The 26,164-nt window shown below is 44.0% G+C and overlaps 1 protein-coding gene across 3 annotated transcripts in view; it reads right to left on the reverse strand.

Annotated features, from left to right (window-relative positions):
* Positions 1-1,910: 1,910 nt before the first annotated feature.
* TMEM260 (transmembrane protein 260) overlaps positions 1,911-26,164 on the reverse strand; it is a 31,383-nt gene continuing 7,129 nt past the window's right edge. Inside the window, exons 1-14 of one of the 3 annotated variants that reach the window (XM_056493393.1) lie at positions 16,701-16,873; positions 15,531-15,708; positions 13,551-13,664; positions 11,575-11,754; positions 9,305-9,345; positions 8,903-8,986; positions 8,409-8,526; positions 8,021-8,196; positions 6,698-6,869; positions 5,891-6,039; positions 4,869-5,045; positions 4,109-4,162; positions 3,621-3,711; positions 1,911-2,534 (exon numbers count right to left, since the gene is read on the reverse strand). In XM_056493393.1, the coding sequence (XP_056349368.1) occupies positions 2,262-2,534; positions 3,621-3,711; positions 4,109-4,162; positions 4,869-5,045; positions 5,891-6,039; positions 6,698-6,869; positions 8,021-8,196; positions 8,409-8,526; positions 8,903-8,986; positions 9,305-9,345; positions 11,575-11,754; positions 13,551-13,664; positions 15,531-15,708; positions 16,701-16,708 (1,815 nt within the window). In that variant the 5' untranslated portion in view covers positions 16,709-16,873 and the 3' untranslated portion in view covers positions 1,911-2,261. Of the gene's footprint in view, positions 2,535-3,620; positions 3,712-4,108; positions 4,163-4,868; positions 5,046-5,890; positions 6,040-6,697; positions 6,870-8,020; positions 8,197-8,408; positions 8,527-8,902; positions 8,987-9,304; positions 9,346-11,574; positions 11,755-13,550; positions 13,665-15,530; positions 15,709-16,700; positions 16,874-26,164 lie in introns of those variants that run through there. The other 2 variants (XM_056493391.1, XM_056493392.1) reach the window with 2 other exon arrangements.

Consider the following 26,164-nt stretch of genomic DNA (forward strand, 5'->3'; position numbering starts at 1 on the left):
TAAAGAAAACCCTCAGCTCACTATATTTGCTTGAATGGATTTGCAATAATGCAGGTAACAAAAGCATTCAAAAATGGGATTCCTAATGCTTTTCTGCTGGGGCTGGAGAAGGGAAGGAGAAAGCCTGCCCTGAGAAAGCTGCACGGAGGAATGTGTGATATTCCCTCGCTCTGCACAAACACTTCTGCAGGGATTGAGAGGAAGGAAGAGGTTTAAGTGAGACACAGCTGACCTGAAATGTAGTCAATTACAACACAAAGAGTTAAAATGACACCCCTGAACTGCTCCTCTTCCCTCTCACCCCTCTGCTTTGTGGCTTTGCAACTCAGAAGCCAAAGTTTTCCATCGTTTTTATTGCTCATTTCTCATCTGCTGTTCGTACAGGAATGGCTCATAGGAATTAGCAAGGAATTGCTATGGAAATCACATCCTACAAAAATAAATCAAGGGTGAGAGGGTGGAAAGTAAAAGATGTTATTTTGCAACTGGAGTTAGAGATTCCTAGACAGGAGCTTGATTTTTATATGGGAAGCATCCAGTGAATGTTGTAAAAATCAGCACTTGGAGAGAAAGAGAAGTGGTCCACTTTTAAAAGGGTCTATTAGGAATAGGGGCCACATGTCTCTACACACACCTCAAAGCTCAGACCAGCAGAGCATCCACCTGCAACACCCCTTGCTTCTGCCCCCATCCCAGTCTGCTCCAGAGATGCTGTTTGATAATGTGATCCTTACAGAAGTATTTCTTTCTTCTCTGATAATTTTAGCAGTCCAAAAGAAATCCTGGCCTGGCAGCAATTTGTCTCCTGAAGAACACTGGGCTGAGATATCACAAAAGCACAGAATAACCTATGAAGTTTTAGGTGAACAGAGCTTTACAGGAACACCACCAGAGTTTTGGGTCTGTTTTAAACATTTGAAGTACTGTTAATTGACAAAATATTGGAAAACACGACATTTTATGTCTCTTCTATTGAAAAGAAGAAGCAGATGAGTTTTTAAACCCAGAAGTTGCTTGGCTCTTGGGGCAGATTGAAAAACAGGGGGGATTCACACCAATTTTTTTTGTTAAAGTTCCTGATATCTCCAAAATTGTAGTTCTGGCATCCACAGGAGCCACGAGGATGTGGCAGAGCAGATGAGGATTCTGGGCTTGCACAGAAAGAGGCCACAGCAAGGATGCCATGACCCATGGAGAGATCAGCATCCCAGGGGAGCAGCAGCTCTTGTGTCCCAGAGCAGATGTCACACTGCTGCCAGCAGAGTCCCTTTGCAAGGGAAAACACAAGTTGCTTGCTCACTGTTGGAACTCTAAGCAATAAAGACCATCCCATCACAAAATCCCAAGGGAATGAAAGCAGCCATCCCTGAAAAGCAAGGCAGGCAGAAAAAAATGGGTTGGTCCCAATTCACTCCATTCCAGCAGGACATTCTGTCCTTACAGTACCTAAAGGGGTTACAGAGAGCTGGAAAGAGACTCTTCACATGGGCATGAAGTGACAGGACAAGGGGGGAAAGCTTCAAAGTGAAGGAGGATAGGGCTAGATGGGATATTGGGAAGAAATTCTTCCCTGTCAGGGTGGTGAGGCCCTTGCACAGGGTGCCCACAGAAGCTGTGGCTGCCCCTGGATCCCTGGAATTGTTCCAGGCCAGGCTGGACAGATCTTGGAGCAACCTGGGATAGTGGAAGGTGTCCCTGCCCATGGCAGGGAGTTGGAATGAGATGAGCTTTAAGGTCCCTTCCAACTCAAACCATTTTGGATTCTGTGATTATGATTCTTGGGCACAGACACAGCCAGGGCTCAGAGCACATCCAAAACAGTGAATGACCAGTGAATGCTCCTGGAGGGTGCCATCCCACAGCCTGTCCTGCTGGAAACCCACCACAAAAACACACAGACACAGCACAGCTAATGAAAAATGGCTTTAGGAAACCTCTTGGCTCAGCAACAAAGGAAACAATAAAATGCTAGATACATTTTTACATCTAGAAAAAATATTCACAGTACAGCTCATAGTTTCTTGTAAAAGAAAACTCTTCTTTCTGAAACCAAATTATTTTAGTTAGTGATGAGCTTCTCCCCTACCCCCAAAAATGATTATTTGGCAACAGAAATCAAACATCACTATGTTCCTGCAGAGTGGATCACACTTGATTTCCTCTCTGCTGCCATTTCTGTCACCTTTTAAAACCACTCTCACGCTGCCAAGGACCAATTCAGACTTTAAGTCCCGACTCGAACATTTCAGCAGCACCAGGTGCTACCCAGCTCTGCGCCTCAGCTCAGCTTTCCTCCTCCTCAGCCCCTGCAGCTCCTCCCTGAGGTGCTGCACAGCCTGCAGGATGTCCTGGCGCTGGGGATCATCCTCTGCCTTCTCAGAGTAGAGCAGGAAATGTTTCACGGTTTCGGCGAGCAGCGTTTCGGGATCCACGTCCCCCCGGCCGAGGCGCAGCATCCTCTCGCAGGCTATGGCATAGTTTTTGTGCCAGTTCACTGGGTGATGGGGATGGGAGTTGACAATTTCTTTGTATGACTGTTAAAGGAATAAAAAAAAAAAAAAAAAAACAAAAAGAAGAAGGTGGGGGCAGCAAATTAATTGAACAAAGTGGGAGCAACAGCTTTTAAGAGTGCTTCAAAACTGCCTGGAAAGAAACAGATGCTATTTAGATGTCCAAGTCCAGAGCTGGAGTATTTCTGTAATTTGCTCTGTGTTTGCCATTCAGCAGCATGAATCAGAAATCCAAGGGGGGCTGAAACGTTTCCCTTCCAACAGCAGCTGTTTGTTTAGAAACATTACAGATGATGGTGATAACCCCACAGCACATTATGTGCTTCCCCCAGAGAGGTGTTACACCAAGCTGGGGGAAAAAAGAGATTTAACTGCTGTGCCTGAAAGACATTTACTCAATATTTCAGGAGATCAGGATGTCTTCCACAGGACTTAAGCAGTCTGTTGACTTGAGTGGGAATATTCATAAGCTCAACAGCAGGCATGTGCCTGGGAACTTTGCAGAACAGCAAAAATCACAGCAAAATGGGCAAGAATTAAGGAAACCATTTGTTGATTCTCTGCTGGAGTATGAAATACTGCTCCTCTCTGCTGACACACATTGATCACTTCCTGCATCTGTTGGCATGTCAGGCAGTCCAGCATTTCCAGAGATACCTACCCCAGCTTATGGGTGTTATTCTTTGGTGTGAAATGCAGCAGAATTAATTTGCAGTGAGAAGACTGTTGGATTTTACACTTGCTGGCTCAGACACACGACTGTGTAATGACAGAGGGGACAAGTGCATAGAGGGGACTTCAGGACAAGCAATCTCTTGGCATGGGTTTGGAGCCCAGCACAGACAACATAATTATAGCAAAAGCAGGGTGTTGACTGGTTTGCTTTTGGCATCCTCCCTGACTGAGGGGGCAAGCAGGAATGGATAAAATCCCTGAACAAATCTCTTTGAATCAGCTATGCTCCCAGTTTGGATAAACAAGGGAAATGCAGATTACAGGGCCTGTATAGAAACACCCTATTTCCACAGATTCCACAAATCTAAAAGAAAAGGGGAAAAAAATTATGATGGAAGCTGCAGGGAGCATTCCTAACCCAAATCCAGGACTTACAGTGTATGCAAATGTGTAAAGTTGTGATTTCATCTCTGCAGTCACACTGGCTGTTTCTGCGAGGTCAAAGATGAAGAAAGCTGTTTTCATCCTAGGAAAGCAAAAAAAATTCCATGAGGTAATCTGCCAATGCAACCATCTCACATCACAAGATTATCATACACAACTTCAACATGTCCACACATGGGACAGCAAAGCCATCAGTGATACAAATTTCTCTCCATAATCTATTTCTTCACCCTACATCCCAACTACCTTTGAGAGACTTTGAGCAGAACCTTTTGGTGAACAAAACTGCCACTTTCCTGAAGGCTTTGCTGGTGGCCCTGCACGCTTCATCTCCTCCTTCCAGCCTTTTCCCTCTAAAGCTTGGCACATGCAGACCCAATAAAGCCATGGCCCATCAAGCTGCCTGCTTTGGTGTGTGTTTCCACACCACTGAGCTGGCAGTGCCCACTGGCTGTTGGAAAACAGCAGAGGAAAATTACCTGGCTTGCCACATCTCCTCGTTGGCAACAGCTTCCCAGGAAGAGGGGCTGAAACTAAATGGGGATGGAAACAAAATTCAGCCATCAGATGCACATTGCTGGGCTTCACCCACCACAACCCTTCCAACCCAGGCATCTACAGACCTCCCAGGCAGAAAAAAACTGAAGCCTGTGGCTCTGACAGCAGGGAATTCAGCTGATTGTCTGTCAATCAAAAAAACTTTGTTCCTCTCTCTCCATAGAAGGAGCCTCTGGTATATCAGGTGTTTCACAGCATCCCAGATCTCAAAGACAGAAATGGGTTTTACCACCACAGCTCAGCCTATGACATTTAAATCTCTGGATATTTCAATAATTGTAGATCAAGTTTTAAGGTGTGAATTGGACTTGACTAGAGACATCCTTGCTATTTTTCACACTATTAAAAATCACAGATCATGGAATGGCTTGGGTTGGAAACAACCTTGAAGGTCATCTAATTCCAATTCCCTGCCATGAGCAGGGACACCTCCCACTATCCCAGGGTGCTCCAAGCTCCATCCAACCTGGCCTGGAACACTTCCAGGGATGGGGCAGCCACAGCTCTCTGGGCTGTGCCAGCATCTCACCACCCTGACAGGGAGGAATTTCTCCCTGCTATCTCTCCAGAACAGAAAACATTGAGATTCTTGTTTAATTCCTCTAACACTGCAGTGGGTGTGGCAATGCTGCTGGCAGAAAATGATGGGCAGGAAGGAGCAGAGGCTCCTCTGCCTCGTACCTGCCATAGTCTTCAGTCCAGTTATAGAGATTCCTGGTGAGATGAATCCACTCTCCTGGGTCAAACACAGCTCCAGAAGGAACCAACTTCTCACATGCACCCCAGGGCCAGAGTGAGTGGCTCCTTCTCCAGGTGGAGTCCCCTTCATGAAGACCTATGCAGACAAACACTTCCTTACTGCCAAAAAAAACAACAGAGAGAGCAATGGTGAAGCCACCTCAAAGACCATGGGCCACCCTGTGTTCCTGAGCAAACCAAAGCACTCCACACTGTGCAGCAAACACACCCATCCAGCACATCTCCCATCAGCATGGGCACATTTTGAGGCAGTATGGAAAACAGATTAATTCCCCATCTGGTATTGCCCATCTTGAGCAGCCAGCACAGCTGGCACATCCTGTCCCCTCTCCTGGAGCTCCCAAACACACCAGAAGCTGTAGGAGAAGCCCATTTCTCCCCACTGGCACCTGGCTGTGCTCCTGTGCCTCCCCACCCTCGCAGGGCTCACCCCAGCTAGTCTAAATGCAGATGCTATTCTTATTCGTGTGAGTATCTAATCCGTTCCCCACTCTTACTAAGCTATTTTTATATGATGATTATTCCTGGAATACATTCATTCTATGCTAATCAGTTGGCCACAATGTTCACAAAGCAGAAGCAGCAGCAATTTGCTCTCCAACCATCGTTGTTCTGAGTACACAGGAACGTTCCTATTCTCTGTGATGAATTGTATCAGCAACAACAACAAATCATCAGTAAACACTCTGCAGATCACCTTTTTTTCCCTCCTTCCTAAAAACCAAACCAACCTCAAAACAACAGGCAGTATTATATCCGGATGGAGTTACTTCTGCAGAGATATTTTGCTTTAATTGCAAAAATAATCTCGCCACCAGGGAGGAATTCAGTGGAGAAAATTGGTCTTTTGGATGCAGTACCAAGCTGTTCCATAAACAATTTGAAGAGGAAAAAAAAAGGTCAGAGATTTTAGGAAAGCTGTCACATATGAAAGAAATGCTTACTGTTTATTTACTTTGAGGAAACGATGGAGATTAAAGGCGAGTGTCCCGTCGGGTAATGCTCCTTCCACAGGGTTCCACCGGTTCCCAGGAAAATGAACACCAGGTAAATGCTTTGCCAGCTTGGGTAAATACCACTGGTAAGTCATCATCTACAGCACAAGATATTGTCACAATTAAAACAGGAATCAGAAGATTTACATCCAGAAGAAATGGTTTCTGCAGGAGTAAAGAGCATTTGTTCAGGGAAGTCACAAATAATGTCAGCAGTGATGTGAGACCACAGCACAGTTGGGTCACCATGGTCAGATTTGGGTCATCATGGTCAGATTTGGGTCACAGCATGGTCAGATCACAGCACCAGTCTGGGTCACCATGGTCAGACTGGGTCACCATGGTCAGATGGGGTCACCCATCACTTCTGATCAGAGGCACGTGGTCCTCACTCCAACACAAAATAGCCACTGCTGGTAAGACACAACACCAGGAATTGGGTTTGGGGTTTGCCAACAAATCACAGACTTTGTTGCAAAGCCAAGTGTGAGGATGATGTGGCAGTGGAAGTGTGGCTGACCCATCCTGTAACATTTTTTTCCCTTTTTCCATTTCTCAGTGAAAAAGGAATGTGCACACCACACTCCATCCCAGAGCTACCCACCCATCTTTGAAAAAAAAAATAATCAATTTTATTTATTTCCACACCATGAGCTTTGCTGAACAGAGAAACCCTCTCAAGGAGATCAAAGAACAACTGAACTTTTGCTGCCCATGTTTAAATCTGCCTTTCTAAACAGCACTTTCTGAAAATACCTCCTGGTCCACTAAGGTGATATCTGGCCTCATCCCCTCACAGTAATGAAGGTAACGAAGAGCATTCCCAGGCAAGTCTCCTCTGAGCAGGATCACTGCCCCCCTTGGCATGGAGGACAGCAAATTCCTTGCAAACTTATCAACAACGTAGTTGTTGCTCTGATCACAAGTGCTGAAGAGAACAGATGAAAAACAGAATCTTAGAACCAAGTATTTGCATAACTTTGCAGAATTTCAGAACAATCTTATGCAATGGGCACCCACAGGGGAAATCCAGCCTGGTCAGGCTGAAAATATCACAGTCATAGAATGGTTTAGGTTGGAAGGGACTTTAAAGAACAATTCATTCCACCCTCCTGTCATGGGCACCTTCCACTATCCCAGGTTGCTCCAACCCCATCCAACCTGGCCTTGATCTTCCAGGGATGGAGAGTGTCAACAATTTAATCACTACAACAACTTAATATCCCCATTTCAGAGAAAATGAGATACAGAAACAAAGCACTTAAAGCACCACCCACTACAGTTTTGCCAAAATACACACTCACTGAACATCTTCATCTTAATTCTGTTTTCTTCTTGGGCTAAATCTAAAAACTTATTAGTTGGTGCTGGAAGTGCCAGAGCACTTGAGAGCATTTGAAATCTTCCTCATCCTTTAATGTTTCCATTAAGATTGAAAAAGCCAAGTTTTTGTAGTATCAGGCAGGAGTAGATTTACATCACCTGAGATTGGATTCTTCTCATTAAAGTTATGTGCACATACTCCAGGTATGGATTCAGATAATACTTGGGGACAGGAGCTATGACTGACTCACCTATGGACAAGCCTTTGGAAAAGGTGTGCCAAAAAAAAGGATTCCTGAGGATAAAGTCAGCCTGTACTAAAGCATCCCTACCAGGACACTGATTCCTATCCAAGCAACTGCTTGTGGTTATGGGATAGGGAAACCCCAAACCACAGATTTAACTATTCAGAAATGGGGAAAAGGTCAGAAAAAACTTCAGGGCACAAGGCAGCCTGAAGGAAAGCAAGAGAAGTTCAGGCCACATGAATTCTGCAAACCTCCTTAGGAGAAAAAGCAGAGATTTACAAGTTTTTTTTTTTAAGTTTATCTGTAGAGTGTTTTTCCCCATGACCTCTGTGACATCCCCATTTACAGCCTGGAGTTGGTGACTCTGAGGGAGATCAAACCAGGAAATCCTGCAGGCTGTGACCATGCAAGCTTAGGTGGGGTGTGAAAAACACCTTTCCCACTCCAGGACAGAAACCCCAGGAGCACCCAACTCACCCTGTGAGGCAGCACCAGGGGAACTCCTCACCTGTAGTTTGCCCAAAGCTGAGAGACAACGAGGCCAAGAGCAGGAATCCACTCCAGGCATGGCAGCAGCCAGGTGCCCCCCAGCACAGTGCTCCTCCCAAGGCTGGCCAGTGTGGCCAGCCCCAGCCCTGCCAGCACAGCCACCACAGCACTGCTCTGCAGCCAGAACCTCTCCACCTGGGAGACAGAATCCCACAAAGGTCATAAAGATCACCCCATCCCACCCCCATCTCACACCTTCCACTAGACCAGGCTGCTCCAAGCCATGTCCTTGGAGCTCTATTTTGCAGCTTCCAGACAACTGCCTGCTCCTGGTCAGGTGGTTTTAAAGTTTTGAATGTTTCTTTCAAAAATCAACATGCCAGAACAACTTTGGGAGTGCAGCTTACCACGCCTAGGAACAGAGGCTTTGTAACATCCAAATTTGCTCTCCAAGCAAAGAAAAGGGAATAAAGGCAGAGCATTCCAGTGAACAGCCAGATCACAGGTGATTTCTGCTGCTTTTTCCTATAAAAAAAACATGTATCACTTCTGAGATATGATGAAAAATGAAGCAAAAAATCTATGTGCTTGAACTCCTTGCACACCTAAATGCATTTAACACAAGGAGATGATGAGTCTTTCTTTATCTTTGCCCTTTATGAAATTTCTTTGAATGTTTTCAAGGCACAGAACTATCAGGATTTCAGGAGTTTTAAACTTGCCATCTACCAAGCCATAGGGTTAACCAGGAGTAAGGGATATTTTGCTCTTAATCATAGATGACCACAGCCAATTGCTGCAATTTCTGCAGCAGCAAGCAGAAGGCAAAGCGAGCTGCCCATGCAGAGAGTAAGAAAAATGGGTAAAAAATGCACATTAAAGCAAATATTGTTCAACTTACAGCAGTGCTGGGCTCACACAGGCCACGAGTGCCAGGGCAAGGACAGGAAGGGAAAGCTCTGACTTCATCTGCACCAGCTGGGAACTGTGGAGAAATTAAAGCATGGATGTGTCACCCCCAAATCACCCCTTGCACTCAATTAAAGTGTCAGGAGAAACAGGGAATAAGCACAACAGAAGATATTCCCATTCTGCTAGGATTGGGTCTAGCAGAAATGGGGACAAGAGTGGGTTATATGGCAGGTTTTTGAAGGGAAAATCACTGAGGAGGGGGGTCCAGTCTTTTTCCTTCAGTGGGAAGACAGAGGAATGCTGTCCCAACTCTGGACAGGATGAGGGAAGGAAGGACAGGAGCAGCAGCAGGTTCCTCTCCACTGAAAGGCACAGCCAAGGTGTTACTCACAGCAGCATCTCTCCCATACTGGATCCTGTCTCAGATTTGGCCTAAAATAAAACAAAGGAAACCCATGAGGAACCCACACACTGACTGGGTATCACTGGGACAGGAAAGTTTTCTCTTTCTCTGTTTGCAAGAAACTCCCACTCAAACCTTCACTGCAAGATATTCTCCCACATTCCTGTTTTATGGGATGCCACTGAAGGATTTATCTCCTGGATAAGCATTATTTCAAGGTGCTGACAACACATGTGATTAGAGCATGTCACATGGTTTAACCATGACCTCTGCTGTCTCATGGAACTGTCTGGGTTGGAAAAGCCCTCTGAGATCACTGAGTGCAACCATTCCCCCAGCCCACCACTAACCCATGTCCACAGGTGCCACATCCTTTAAGGGATGGTGATTCCACCACTGCCCTGGGCAGACTATTCCAATTCCTGACCATTCTTCCTGTGAATTTTTTCCTAATATCCAATCTAAACCTCTCCTGCCACAACTTGAGGCTGTGCTCTGTATCTTCATGGTGCAATTATTTTCTGGGATATCTTCCCACAACCTGAGACAAGCTCAATTCCTCTTTTACCAGACTTGTCCATCTCCTCTGCCCTGACAGAAGCAAAATCTTCATGAGATAATGAGAATTTTTATTGCAGAGACCTGCAATCCATGGCACATGTCTGGGAAAAAAAGCATGCTGTGTGGAGGTGAGGAACTACCTTGTTGGAAAAGTGGTGGCTATCAGATAATAGATAAGGTAAATGCCTTCAGGAAGTCTGGAAGGAATATTTAATCTCAATTAAAATGGAATAGCTAATTGCATTCAGGATTTGATTAATAAATAAGTGTTAAAGGATGGAGAGACAGTTCACAGCTCCTGAAGCCTCACCTTGCTGGCAGCTGATGGCCCTGGACACATCCATCACAGAGATGACATTTCTGATCCATGGACTACAGGTGGAACCCTCTCCAAAAATATTTTCTGGGCTTTTTTTTCAACCCTGCCTGCCCTTAAAAAAGAGCTATGGGATGTAAAAGCTGTCTGTCCATCCAGCAGTGCTCTGGCATTATCCCAACTGGCACCAGGACCAAATGCTTGGATTTTGCTGTATTTATTGCTCCTGCTTCAGACAAGTTCATCCTAAATGTGATTTGTGGTGTAGGATTACACGCAGTCCATCCCTAAGCCTCCTGAACATCAACTTGAATTCATCACATTTGATGGAGAGAGGAGTTAAGGGATTTGCATGCCTCGGTATTGCTGTGCCCAGTGGAGGCTGATTGTCAGGAACAGGAAACAGGGGAATCTCACAAGTCCTTCAGAGGGTGGACCTGATCTCTGTAGGAGTTTTTGGACAGATTTAGTGGCAGCAGCAGGAATTCTCATGCCTTTTGACACACATCCCACAGCCACACAGCTCTCTGAGAAGGGGGAAATGGCACGGTGACAGTGATGCTGTGTCACACTGGCTGAATGTGAGGGCTGATCCCTGAGGATGTGGGGCTCTAAACCCCAAGGAGTGACAGAACATGCAGACCACACCTTTCTAGTGTTTTCCTCCCAGTGGTGTGATTTCCCAGCCCTATGCCCTGAAATCTGTGAAGCAGGACAGACTCTGGGGTGATGGGCTGGTGATTTCCTTGGGGAGCCAGAGCCCAACATCCAAGTCAGGGCTGGAGGAGGCAGATGCAAAACCTACACTCTGATTCTTCCCTCTCTTGGCAAGAGCAGAGACCTCAACAATTCAGATCAGAGGTTCCTGAGAACCCTCAATTCAACCATTCACTTAAATTCAACATTAGTAAGTTAAGAGGAATAATTCAGAACCCTCAAACCAACCACTCACTTAAATTCAACATCACTAAATTAAAGAGGAGTAGCTTTTAAATGAAAACTGCTTGTGACCTCTTTAAATGTCTGGCTAAAACCAGAAAAATAAGACAATATTCATCTTAAAACACCACAAAATTATGTCACCTACTCCCTCTGGCACAGTTTGCTGTTTTGGTTCCTACACACATAAGACACCCATACAGCTCCAAGGAAATAATGTGGTTCACCCCATAAAGCAATGAGAATTATCTCTTTGCTTTCCCAGCCATGTGACCCATTCCCAGAAAACCTGACAGGTCAGGAGGTCGAAATCAGAAACAAACGCTTAAAAAATGAAACATTTTCAATTTCCTTCCCCGCAAGCCCTTAATCGTCACAAACAGAACATTTCTGCTGTTGCATAAGTGAAAAGGAAGTAATTTAGGAAACAACCCTTGTTTACCAGATTGAATGTCCCATATTCTTCCCTCAGAAAGTGGGTCAAAAACCCTTGAAAAGTCGTCTGGTCTCCCCATGTCCAGCGGGCTCGATTGAGGTAGGACGAAGCCGGCAGATAAAGATAAGGCAGCAAACCAGCCAAGAAGCATAAACCCAACTTCAGCAAATGGCCCAGGGACAATTCCTGCACCAAAATATGTCATATTGCATAACAATGTTTATTTTAGTTTAATCACGCTGGAACTTCAAGAACAGATAAAGAAAAAACATCAAATATATTTACACAGAGCTGATCTCTCAATTTATAGTAAGTCCCTACAAAATGCTATGTTAAACCTTATGATTTTGTGGATTACCAGGAAACTGCATCAAACTGATCTCCTTTGCATGGCAGGGTGAAATTTAAGTGAAGCAAATAATATTAGCTAGGACTCATGAGTATCATACTCATTGCATCTTTCACATTTAAATCATGGCATGACATGCATAGATGGCTGAAGCACTGCAAGGCTGAGATAACCCACTTTGCAGCGATTAAGAGTTGGCTGGTTTTCCATCTGGCAAAAAAAAAAAACAAAAAAAAAACAACAAACCCACATAAATGCTGCTCTAGTACAACTGCACACATCATCACCATCACCAGGAGTCAGTTTTGCCATTTACTTGATCATGATTACGCTGGCTAAATTGGATAGGCCAACTTTTGGGCTGGGATTTTCGAGACTGCCTAAGGGGTCAGGGAGACAAGACTTTCAAAGGGCCCTCTGTGCCTAACTCCTTTAAGTGCTTTGGAAAATCCCACCCTGGAATATTGCACGCTTGCTTTGTTGTTAGCCACTGCCCTGTCAATCAAAGCACTTCCTCAGCATCTGGGGTTACTGGGAGTGATGATCTATGGAGCAGAGAAGGGAGCTTGATAATGGTGGTGGTCAGAGCTCTTTCAGAAAAAAGGTGGCTTGTTTATACTTTTAAAAGGCAGTTTTCCATCCATTACCCATCTTATTCAGTGGTTTTCTTGGGCTGCCCCAAGTATTTCCCAGGATTATTATATTGGCACAGCATTGCCTTGCTGGAATTCACAGAGGTCTCTCTGGACCTCCTGCTCAAAAAACAAAAAAAAAAACCAACTGTTAAAAAACACAAATATATTGCAGAAGTGATTCTTGAATGGGTTAATGGAAATACATGGCCAGAAAACAGGGTTGCTGAAGAGATTTTGGATCAAGCTTGCCTGAGTTGCATCCCATGTGCTTTACCCAGGCTTAGTTATGCCCTGTGTCACTACAGAGAACCACACAGGGTGGATGTGGCTTTTGCTGGTTACCACCAGGGAGCCAACACACACAAACTCATCTCCAGGGGAGCTGATGGCATGGGCAACTCTGAGTTTTCAGCTCCAAGTATTATTTTAGCTCACAGGGTATTTGCAAGCAGCTGGGGCAGAGCACTCCTGTGCCAGGGGACACAGGGGGGTCACAGATCACCAGCATGAGCAAAGGCCCTGAACTGTGAGCACAGAATCCCAGAATGGTTTGGGTTGGGAGGGACTTTGGAGATCATCTTGTTCCATCCCTTGCCAAGGCAGGGACACCTTCCACCATCCCAGGTTGCTCCAAGCCCATCCAACCTGGCCTGGAACACTGCCAGGGATCCAGGAGCAGCCACAGCTTCTCTGGGCACCCTGTGCCAGGCCCTCACCACCCTCACAAGGAAGAATTTTTCCTGATATCTAAATCTAACCCTGCCCTCTATCAGCTTAAAGCCAGTCCCCTCATCCTATCACTCCATGCCCTTGTCAAATCCTTCTTGTAGACCCTCTTTAAATCAGACCCCCATGAGATCAGTGGCTGTGCTGTCAGACTGTGACTTCAGTGGGTTATGATTAATCACACATATCAGCTTAGAAGTAGCACAAGTTCTGGGGGAGAAGAATTAATCCCAGCCTTAGAAAACCAGAGGTGTTGGTCAGTAAATACATACCCTCTTCCTGAAAAGCTGGGAGAGAACCCAGGGCACAACACAAGCAATGTAAAGCACTATGGTGTGCTGATTGCACAGACTGAGCCCACAGCAAAAGGCACCCCATTTAGAGATCTGAGAGGGAAAAAAAAAAAAAAAATAAAATCACAATTACTATTTACAAGTTTGCAAAAACATCCAGAGATCAAAAATAATCCTTACAGGAGAAAGGCAAATACACCAGAGAGAACTGGCCAGTTGTAACACAGAACTCAGGGGACTTTTTTATAAGTTACAGAGAGATTTCAACTGTTTAACAGAAAACATTCTTTAAGAAGTGTCCAGCTGAACAGCCTACCTCCATGCACACAGAGATCCTGTGCAGCATCATCACATCAGAACAGTGTGATGAGTCCAATTCCTGAACCAGCTGCACAGGGGAGGCTGCCCAGCAGTTCACTCTGAGTGATTTTTCAGAAATGTCCTAAAATAAAGCCATTATCTACAAAAATATAATTTTTCTAACAGGAATGATTTTTTTCTTCTTCATTAGGCCCAGAGGGCTGAAGTCAAGGCTGCACAAACTTCCTAAGACAAGGGAATTAAAGGTGATACTCCTCATTATCTAAAAGCTGAAGCTTGTTCCAGCACCCAATCACACTCTAGGAAAAAAACCTTTCCCTGATATCCAACCTAAACCTCCCCTGCTTGTTTCAGCCACTGGTGAGGGTGGTGTGTGAGATGCAAACACTTCCTTGGTGTAATTTTTAATTAACTGCTCAGGATTCCTTGCCAGGGAAAACACCTTGCTGTAAGCTCAAAAAAACCTTTATGAGAGCTGCCTGGCAGGGCTCAGGACCACCTCAGTAATTTTTTAAGTGCATTGATGAACTCCAATATGATGTCTGTTTGACCATCTGATTTATGGAAAGCACTGCAAGCTTGCTGTTGGCAGCCTGGCTTCTTCCAGGCATGGGATGCCAGATACTCGAAAACCCATTGGAACAAGCTCCTTAACTGCTTCTGAAAATCTAATTTTGAAAATCCCATTGGAAACCAGGCATGTGAAACATGGGAGAAGGCTGGAAAATGCCCAGCTCCATGTCTGGGGAGTTCAGGTTGTGGGGATCTTGGGACGCTGCTCATTAGAAAATAATAATAATTTTTAAAAAATCCAATGGTGAAACAAGGTCTCTGTAGCCATTGATAAAACATGTTATTTGAGAACTCACGAAGCTGAGTAAACTACCACTGCAGACTCCTGAAATTTTAGCCTAGCCTGACAAAAATCCCTTTATTCACACAATTTATAGGAGTCACAGCAGGCAAGTCTGTCGGAGGAAAAGAGATCAGATGTTCGGGCAAACAAAAGTAGAAAGAACAAGACTGCTGAGTAAAAATATCATTTGGCTGCCTAGTCTGTTTATAAAGTAGAAAATATAGCATGAAATTTAAAGTCTGTGTGTTTAACAATGCCATTATTTTAGGGGCACATTTAATTTCTAAAGAAAAACTGATTGAAAATTTGCTTGTTCCCGTTTTTGAGTTGAAACCTGGTTTCTGATTAGATGAAGTTTTCTGTAAAATATATCCATTTGCCCCGAATAAAATTGTCAGTTTTTAAAACAAAACCTTGAACACCCACAGTCTAGTTTGTGTCTTTGATGCAGGGTGAACTAAAGTGTTTAGATGGAAATGATTTTGTTTTTCCTCCTTCCAGCCTGTGGGTATTAAATAAATCAATCCCAAACCCATCCAACAGGTGCCAACTCAATCCTTAAGCAAAGTGTGCAGGGTTTTTTCAATATTTGTCACTTTTGAACATCCAGGTAGGTCAGGGATGGACCTCACCCAGCAAAGGTGCTGAAACAAGACCCAAAATTTGGCCTTTTTATTCAAACAAAACTAAATCAGCAGTCAACAAACAGGAAATTAAACGAACAGGTGGTAACCAATTATGAAAAAAATAAAGAACTATTCACTTTGCTGGAGATGTTTTACCTTTGATCTCTCTTTTGCAGTGGATGCCTCCTCAAATTGAGCAGTGAGAGCCATCAGCAGCCCCACAAACAGATTGTTTAAGCTGAAAACCTCTGCTGTGATGGACCACTGCCATGTTAGACGAGAAAATGAAAACACCCCCGCAGCAAGGATTCCTCCAGCATATGAGCCAGAAAGCCTGCAAACACAGATAACATGAAATCTTCTTTTCCAACAAAAAAAAAAAAAAGCCTACTTTATTGTCCTTCTTTTTTTAATTTTTTTTTTTAAACATACTGTAGCAGCAGCAATGAGTGCCACCCAGCACCCTGCCAAAACATTATATGGTTAAGATCTCCCTAATAATTTCTCTGCTAAGGATTGCCACTGGGAAGAGCAGAGCCTGCATGCCAGCCACCCAACACCAAAGAATCTGCTTCTTCTTCTCCTTGCCATGAAAACTTCCAGGATTGGATTTGGTTCAGGAGTCCTGATGAGTGAAGGGAGTCATGGCTTTAATGGGATACTCTGGAGGAGATGCCAGCAAGGGTGCAGCCTTAATTCATCCAGGGGCTGAATTAGGAGTGGATTAGAGCTATTCAGGATGGGCAGCACTGGCAGGGCTGTCCTGGGGGGTGTTTGGTGGGGGTGCAGCACCCACAGTCCCAGCAGGGAGAGGTCAGGAGTGGGAAATGGGTGCCAGCTCCAGCAAGAGGGAGGGAGAGGTGAAGCACCCACATCTGGGATGGCTCTGAGCCCAAAGCTGGCCATCCCTGTGACTCCCAGATGGGATTATGGCACACATTCCCCACAGAGCTGGATGCTGCAGCCAGCACAGGCAGCCACGAGGTGGAATTCAGGAAAGCCATTCCACCAGAGTGGCTCTTCCCAGCCAGTCTCACTGGGAGCAGCTCTGGCTCTGCCTGTCTGGAAGCTCTCCCCTTTTGGAAGTCACCCTGAAAAGATGCAGTCCAGGGCACCACAACCTGCTCAATTAAGCTTTATCCAAAAGCACAAATAGCTGTGGCTGTGGTCAAAGCTACACTCTAGAAATTCACCATTCCACTGTAAAACTCAGCTAGTCTCCACCACAAATTGGGTATTTTTCTGATTCCACACCAGACACACATAGCTCCATTTAATCCTAACAATTCTAGCAGTTTAAACCAAAAAAATTATAAACTACTCAACCTCTTCATCAAGCTACAGGTGTGATTTCCACATGAGGTGAGGAAGCTCCTGACAGAGCCCTCTCTACAAGGGCTCCTCTCTTTGGTTTGCCAGAGTATCTGAAGGTATCTGGATAACAGGTCTAATGTTTTTATCTCCTTTGTGAAGTATTTTGAGATCTGCACCTGCAGGATGTAGCACTGGGAAAAAAAGGAAACAATTCTAAGGTGTTCCAGCCAAGCTCAAGGTGACACAGCAAGTTCAACTGTGGGAAGAAGTCTTAAAAAATAACAGAATTGGGAAAAAACCTGAAGAAAAATACCAGGAAAGGGCAGCAGGACCATGTGTCATTAAAAACTAACAGATCCACAATATACAAATCCACTTCATAACGTTCCTTTTTGACTAAACCATTTAAACAGTTCAAACTTTTAGTTATAAAGAAACAACTTAATGAATTCCTTCGACATTCTTGCAGGGAAATAAGGTAAAAAAACAGGTGAGACAACTTTTCCAAAAACCTTCTTCAAAAAAACAGCATTTCAGGCAAATGTCCCAGTCATTCACCAATTCCACTTGTCTTTCCCAGGAAAGACTCAAACATATCATGAGAGTTCAAGTGAGATGAAAGAAATCCCATCCTCTTGATAGAAAGTCTCAAACCTGTGAGTGGAGTTTTGTGAAATAAGGCTTAAGCAAAAGCCACTCAACCCAAAGCTTAAAGACTTTCCCAGCTCTGTGGGACAGGGGACACCTCTGCTCACCAACCTGAGCAGGGTCAGGAGCCCCAGTTCAGCACAGCCCACAGACCTGTCTGTGCACAATCATAAAAACAATCACAGAATGGCTTAGGTTGGAAAGGAACTTAAATATCATCCTGTTTCAACCTAAGCCATGGGCAGGGACAGCTTCTACTGTCCCAGGCTGCTCCAAGCCCTGTCCAACCTGGCATGGACATTTCCAGGGATCCAGGGGCAGCCACAGCTCCTCTGGTGTAATGGCTTGAAAGCAAAACCAGTGAGACACTCCAAGTCAGAAATACAATTTAATATGAAAAAGGAGAATAATAAAATACATGCAATAGTACAAAAGAAAAAACTACTGATAGAGTCAGAGTACAACATGACACCTCCTGCCTCAAAGCCAAGATGACCTGAAATACACACTGCCCAAGGAGGTGACAAAAAAAATCTTAGGCATGGACAGCTCAGCCACCTACACCACTTTGGAGCAAAGAACAACCTCACTCAAGGTGGAAAAGACACTGGTGGGTGTTCAGTGATGCAAGGCAGAGTGAGATGAAAGAACTCTCCAGAAAAGGAACAAAAATAAGAGCAAAATAGAGACAGGAAAAATTAAAAAAGCAAAGGGATAGGACAGAGCTTTGAAACTCTGAGGTCAAGAAACTTAAAGCCAAGAATTTTTTTTTTCCCATCCCTGGAAGTGTTCCATGTCAAGGTGGTTGGGGCTTGGAGCAACGTGGTCTAGTGGAAGGTGTTCCTGCCCATGGCAGGGGGCTGGAATGGGATGAGCTTTAAGGTCCTTTCCAACCCAAACCAAGCTGAGATTCTGTGATTCTCTAAAAAGCATAAAAAAACTTGCAAAGGAGGGCAGTGCAATCTACAGCTGAAGATGTTGGTGACATGTTACATAAGCAAGCAAGGCATTGGGGAGGCAGAAGATGAAGGCTGCCTTAATAACATGCACAGAGAGAATTCTTGTGGTTAAGAGTATTTTGTGGAAGAAGAGAAATGCAAGAGCTAAAGGAGACCTCCCATAACTCCAGCAAGAGCTCAGCAGCCCAGTGACCAATGTGGAGACAGAGGAACCAAGAGGCCACTTGTGTGGAAGTTAAGAACTTTTTCATGGGACACAGCCACTTATCTCACCAAAATCAAACACCAGACCTGGCAATGACAATGCAAATATTTCCTGCAGTGAAGCCTTGCTGGACAAGAAGGAACCACAGAACTTTTTGGCTCAGCCCCACACTCTGCCACCCACACTGCCTGGAGGCTTCCAGCTGTGCCATGGGAAAGGAAACATCTGGGATTTTTTCCTGAAAATACCTTCCAGTTGCTTAACACTGTCTTTCCTTTTGACAGCACATCAGAGAGCAGCAGAGAATTAGCCTCACTCAGCTTCTACTTGTGCTTCTGTCTTTAAATACATTTTTCAAATAGGGCTGAGGTGCAAAACATGGAAAAGACAACAACAGCTGAATCCTCAACCAGCCTTGGGGAAAAGCAACATTTTAGGAGAGCTTTACCCCAATGATTCTGGGGAGCTGCTCCCCCAAATCCAGCTTGTTTCCCCAGTCTTTGGGCCCAGTATAGGAAAGAACAGCCCCAGGACTCAGGAGCCAGCTCATGGAAAAAAAAATAAATAGTTGAAACTATGGCAAAAGTGGGAAAGTCTTCATCACCTAAAAATGCACTCAGAAGGGACAGAAAGAGTCAGCAAAGGAGAGGTCACACAGTCCTTTGTGATAAATATTTTCCCATGGCATCCCTAAACATAAAAGCAAAAGACTAAAAAAAAAAAAATTTTAAATTTATGATTTTGTTTTCCTTTTCAAGCATGGAAGTGAAAGGATGTGCTGCTGGGTCTCAGCTCCAAGGATGCAGCCAGCAGGAATTTGCCTTAATCAGGACTATTTTAACTGCAGGTTTTATAAAGAGTTTGCAAGAACGTTTGGGAAAACTGAAATTCAGCATTTTAACCTGGGGTTTTTTTTGCAAATATAGTTTTTAGCTGCTCATTTGTTGACAATCACTAAAACGTGCAAGTTTGCAATTTAAAATTTAGCCTTTCCTTTAAGTTGGGTAAAATTTTCCTTTAGCCAAGGTTACAAGTCATATGCATTTAACAAAAAATCTCCACCAGCATTTTTACTTTTTATTTTGAGAATAATGGCAGACATTCTATATTTAATAATTCCTCAAAATGCATTAAATGATCGGCATAAAGCAATACATGGATGGGAATTGGAATTTAATTAAAATGTTTTCGTTAAATGCAATCTTCAGTGCACCGGATTCATTAAGAAAAGTAAGATAATTGGAATGGTTTATATTTGAAGCTGATGGATTTAACAGTGGCAACACCTATCTGTACCTAGTGAAATAAGCTGATTATTCCTGCCTTCTTTTCACTCCAAAACTTTACAGGCAGGAGATCTTAGCCTTGCATCTTCTTTTTTTTTTTTTTTTTAGGCAGTGGAATAAGAAAAAAATCCCGATTTTTAAAATCTCCAGTAATTGACTAAATAATGGATTTTTTTTTTTTTAAATTTCTGTCTCTCCCTGAACCTGCAGATGACGACCCTGATGTTGGTGGCTCTTTGTTCACTTCCACAGACCCATCAGACTCACAGGTACCTCACCAGCAACTTCTGTCTCTGCAATTCTGTGGCTTTGCAGTAGCAAACATACATCCCTTGAATGCATTTTTATTTCAAGGCAGTGCACTAAAGAGTTAACATTCTGAATTTAAGAGGTTTTGCTTGTTAATCAATCAATTTTAAAAACCTCTATTTTTTTTTTTTTTGATGCAGGCTAAACAGAAAAGGACATAGAAGACTCAACAACCAAGCTTCCCACTGATAAATTTTAAGCGTGCGTGAGCATCAGAGCTGAAATAGAAGAATTGTTCAAAAATTAAAATCCAAACACGAGTTTAGGGCTTAAGTAACAATAATTATCCCCCAAAACCCCAATCCCTGTGGGTTTGCCTGCCTCTTAGCCACAAACACTCCATGACAAAAGGCGGTTTCTCTTGCTCTCAGCGCTGAAGAGCCAGCTCAGGTACTACAGGGAATAGCAAACCAGATTTTATTCTTCCTCAAGGACCTGGAGCTCAATAGCCACTTAAGCCCTGCCCGCAGCAGGAGGAGGAGGAAGGAGAGCAGGGCTTGGCTCATCTCTCCTGGTTGAGTCCCATGGTCACAAGGAGTGAAGAGAAGAGAGGCAGAGCCACCATGAAATAAAACCAAAGCAGTCTGGTCACAACCAAAATGGTTCTTCAGCACTCCATAGCTCCAGCATTCCCACAGACCTCTGATTTCTGGGATGGGGGTGAGCAGTCAGCACTCTCACCTCCCACCACACACCTGGAATGTCACTTCCCTCACATCCAGCCAGGGACTGCCACCACTTTCTCACTGTTCTTTCTTGCAGCTCTTTTATGGAAACATCACAGTTTGGAGAGGGGATGGTCCAGGGTGGTTAAGGAGTGCTGAGCCAGTGAGGATTTTGGCAAAGGGGAGCTGGTCCTTACACCCTCTCATACACATCCTCCTGGACTGCAGGTGTCCAGTTAGGACACCACCTCTGCAGGATATTGTCTCTGCCCATCCCTTTGGAAATGTGAAGGTCACCAGCCTGTGCAACAAGCATCTTGCATTCTGTCCCTTGTGTGCTGGGGCCAAGTCACCTTGGATCCTCTTGCTGGGAGGATCAAACTGTTCTGGGATGACAGGAAGGACCTCTGTGAGTCCACAGTGGGTCTGGACACCAGGGATAGGGAGAGCCCCCTTGACAACTCATCAGGGGAATGAGGAATGAGACATCCCAACCTCACACCCTGCATACTCCAGGATGTCCATCACCACTGGAGCAGAGCCTGCCTGCCAAGAAAGTTTGGTATTTAAATTCAACACCTCCATGCCAAGCTATTCCAGAGCAGCTCAACGAGTGGAACAGCTCATGACAGATCTATAAAATGCACACAGGGCTGCGCTGCTTTAAGAAATATCACCCCATACTCACACTTGAGTTGTACAGACTGTGCTTCCAGCCATTACAAATGAGAACTTCTCTCCTGGTGTCTTTGCAAGTGCAAAGGGTGTATTAGTTCAAGCCATTATTTGATTCACAATCCTTGGAAAATAGATACACCTTTATCCCAGGCTCCTGTAATAACCAGCGCCTGCTTCCAGCAGCCAAAAACCCAACCCGCAGTAGGAGCCGACTTGAGCTATTTAAATGTTTTATAAGTTGGCTTTTTTTTTTTTTTTTGGGTAATTGCAGAAACTTTTCCTAATCTGACATTTGTTAAAACCCCTTATTAGAAATTATGCAGCCGCAGAAAAAAAAAAAAAAAAAAAAAAGAGAAAAAAAAAAAAAGAGAGGGGAGCGGAAAGGAAGGAGTTGAGGGGGAGGAAATAAAAAAAAATAGAATAAAATATAAAATAAAATAAAAATGAGCTGGCTTCACAATTACCAAGTCAGCCCATGCAGCCCTTCGCTATTGTACGAGTGGCATAAACCCCCCGGCGGCCTATCAGCTCCCTGGCAGGCAGGGGGCTGCGCTATTCAAAGCCAGAGATACAAGCTGCAGGGCAAAAACCTGGCAGCTCCCATCTGACCCCCCAATCCCCGGCTGGTGACAGCTCCAAGCTCCATGGCAAATTAGCCCTTCTCACATTACAATTGCAGGAGACAGATTCCATTAGCGGTATCTGAAATTGAGTGGAGAGCTGCTCCGTTATCAGACTTGACTCATAAGCGCCGCTATTAATCAGAGCTATGATAGCATTTATATATTTCAAGCTATCTGCCGCCGCTGTGATATTCTGCTACAAAGGGTTGATGGGACTTAGGGAAGGGAACAATGGAGCTTTCTGGGAAAAGCAGAGTAAATCAAGAAAGTCTGTGACTTCCGCACATTCTGAAGGGATTGCGGTTTACATAAATTTTCTCCCAATTGGAGATTGAGCTCTTCCTCATCTTACACATGGGATTTAGTTGTCACTCAATGGTAACAGCTGTGAAAAGGTGAAGCGGCCCACCGCTCAGAATATTGCCTCCGCTTTTAAAGCAATTAACCCATGAACAGGAGGATACCTGGTGATATCAAAGGGATTAAGCCAGGCAGTGCATTATTAACATTTCCTTGAACTAATTCTAACTCTGACTAGCTGTCAGAAAAGGCTCTTCAGTCTTTTAAAAAAAAAAAAGAAAAAGAAAAAAAAATACTTTTTTTGCCCTGCTTTTTCTTCTCTCCCCCCGCTTTTCAAAATGAAGCAGAGTTACTGCAGCCTCGTGCGCCTACTTTAGAGCCAAATGCAAATGAACAGATTTGGCAGCGTCTTCAAACAGACTGAACCCAGCGCCGGTTTATTCTGGGGACAAGTGGGAAAAAAAATAAAAACAGATACGTGATCAACTAGCCAGAGGTCATGGTAGATTTTCTAAAAGCAAATTAGTACCTGTGTTCATTCCTTTCTACTCTCCCTCCTAAAACTTTGTAACTACTTCTCACTAAGCACAGCTGCTTTCCAAACGCCCGAGACATTCCTGCTGTGCTACAACAGAGATAATCTACGATAATCTGTAATCTGGAAAAACCCAAACACGCCCCGCAAGGAGATTCCTCCTTCCCCAAATTTCTTAATTTCCCACTCTGGTTGAGCAGGCACTGGCTCCTCTCTCACCCCTCCATCTTCCCCAAGTCATGTCCACAAAAAAAGGGGTCAGACTGTTCAGGGATGGATCCTGCTCTGGCAAACCCGTGTGCCCCAGGACATGGAGCATTTCCTCACTCCTCAGGGGCAGCACACAACTTTTCCCAGCACGGAGAAGTTTTAAGGGAGCATCAGCCATCAGGTCCCTCTGGGATGAAGGTCACTGATCCTCCTGGTCCTCCTCAGGGACCTTCCCAAAGGAGCTCCAGGACACACACCCTGGGAGCCAGAAAGCTCAGTGCCATCAAGAGGGTCAAGTGCCCCTTCCAAAGCATCCCGATGATTTCAAAACGATGGAATAATTTTGATGGTTTCATTATCCAACATGCCTAATTCTCCTTTTTGCTGGCGGTGGGAGAAGAGCTGGCTCTGGGTTTTACATACACATCACAGTCTGTTGCCTGGAAGGTTTAGTGGGCAGGGAATACAAATATATATATACAAAATATAATATATATATATACACATATATAAATATATAATGGATTAATTCAAAAGTTAATATGATACCCAGAACAGCAAACCAAAGAGATGTGAACTGCTTAATTTAATGCAACATCTTCCCCCTCCTCAAAACCCTGTGTCCAACTCAGCCTGAAAAAAGCAGACAAAAACTTCCTACAAATACCAGGGCAAATACCATCTACTCTGCTACTGCCTCTGCAATAAAACAGCTTTGTGTATTTAGAAACCCCAAAACTACGAATGGTATACACTGAAAAAAAAAATGCACTTAGAGCTTCCTATTTCTCTTGCAGCTGAGAACGCAAAGAATGCATCCCCTGTGCAGAAAATGACACTTTGGCAATCATATTATAAGAAGATAATTGGTTTACTTTGTAAACTTGCTATGCTTTGCCTCCCACAGTAAAACAAATAAATAGTTGTTTAAAGAAACAATCCTACAGCCGCACTCGCCGAGACCTAGAAACATAAAGCAGCTCCCCCTCCTTCAAAGCAAAGATGAATTATTTGCCTCAGTTACAAGCAGTCCGAGAAAACTCTTTGTAAATGGTATTTTACGATAATTACAAGCAATTTATTAAGACTGTGCAGGGGGGGAAAAAATCCATACTTGAGAAGTAACTCAAAGGAGCAAACGGCTCGTGCGGCGATAGTCTGGATTACTGACAAAAAGGCTTTCTGCATCAATGTGCTGCGACACAATTTTGCTTCGAGAAGAACAATCCAGGCTTGAAAAAATAATGTAATTAAATGAGTAATATCGTATATTACAACATGATAAAATTAAACAGACGTGATGCGGCGGCTGCTTCCTCTCGACCCCAGCGCTGCCTGCACGGAGCATCCCGCCAGTGTCACCTGGCAAAGGAGAAATGTGCTCAAGGAATAAATTCCACCCTAATCCTGCACGTGTCACAACATCCCAAACACCGCAGAGGGAACGGCGACTCTTTTTCCTGAAGCAACAAAATCGTCCCGACCTGCCGAGGAACAAACTCCGGGAAACGACTCAAACAAAAAGAATCAACGGGGAAATTATTAATATAAAATACAATAAAAAAGAAAAGGGAGAGATTCGCTGTGTGGGGATGCTGGGAGGGAGGGAGGCACGGCAAAACCCCGTGCGAGGGTAAACAGCAACCCTGCCCGGCTGGCGGGGAGAAAAGAGAGGTTTTAGAGGTTAAGTTCAGGTCAGACGACAAATGAAATTGTAACAACCCAACTGACATTGTATAATGTCTTCTTCACTCGATCAATAGGGCAGCGTCAGCCCCATTTCCATAGAGATGGCTTCCTCCCGGCTGGAGGGTGGCTATTGTTTGAGCAGGCAGATTTGCCACTTGAACCGTGTTGCTCCCGAAGGATGTGTACTTCATCAATTATTTGTACTCCTAACATCTACATATTTTCATATTAACATCCACGTTTCGCAGGGAAAGAGGAGCAGCTGCTGATTTTGCCACTGGTACCTTGTAGGGGTCACCCCATAGGATAATTTTATTTAGACACAAAAAATAAGGGGGGATTTGATAGACCCGTTTAGTCCCTTTGTGAGGACGGACAAACCTGGTTTAAAATACACCACATGACCCTCAGACAGCTACACCTTCAAGCAGACAGTGTCAGTGAACACTTTCTAATTTTTTTCTTATAAAAGTAAATAAAAAAGCAATATTTTTTCTTTTTAGCCAAATGATTGGCCCCCAAAAAAATCAGTTTTTAGGTGCTTGAAAGGAAAAATGTAACACTGCAATTTTGAAATAAAACTGACCTAATAGTTACTTAAAAAAAAAATCAATCATTGCTAGGCTGAATAATTGATCCTGTCAGTATCTACAAAAAAATTTCTGTAAGTCTTAATAGTTTTTATCATCTCTTGCTTCCACATTTTCGGTTCCTTCATGCAAATTCTAAATTTGACAGAAGCGCCGTCTTCCAAATCCAATTAAACAACAACAAAACACCTAAACCTTCAGAAGTGCTAAAGTAATTCCCCAAATAATTCTCAAATTTAGCCTGTCATTTGCCTCCTGTATCCTCATTTCTCTAAAGGAACAACTGCATCATTTCCAAAGCACAAAGCGGGCACACGAGGAATTGTCACTGCAAACTAAAAACCTGGGGAAGATCTCCCAAACAACTGCAATGATGGGAGTAACCATCATTAAAAAAGAAATCAGAACCAAATATAGAAAACCTCCAGCAACTCCTCACAGGAGTTTTTAACAGGAGTTATGCTCTGATATGCACGGAAGGGCAGCGCCACTTCCAGCTTCCCAAACAGGCTGTGAAATACAGGATATTAAATTAAATTACTGACTTAATTACATGTATTACCCACCAGTGAAAGCAATCACTTTAAATGCCTACAGAAATATTTAGGAATTACTCAAGCAATTCCAGTAGGTGTGCTTTGGAGCTGATGCTACGTGCAAAGTGATGTGTAAAAAATCTTCAGCAGAGGAAGGTGGATGCTGTGGAACAAAGTTTAAGTGAGCTCAGGACTCTCAGGCTGTGCAGAATCTGCCCCCCACCACCTCCCCATTTATTCTGC

The sequence above is a fragment of the Oenanthe melanoleuca genome, chromosome 5, assembly GCF_029582105.1.
Source record: "Oenanthe melanoleuca isolate GR-GAL-2019-014 chromosome 5, OMel1.0, whole genome shotgun sequence".
Classification (NCBI taxonomy): domain Eukaryota; kingdom Metazoa; phylum Chordata; class Aves; order Passeriformes; family Muscicapidae; genus Oenanthe; species Oenanthe melanoleuca.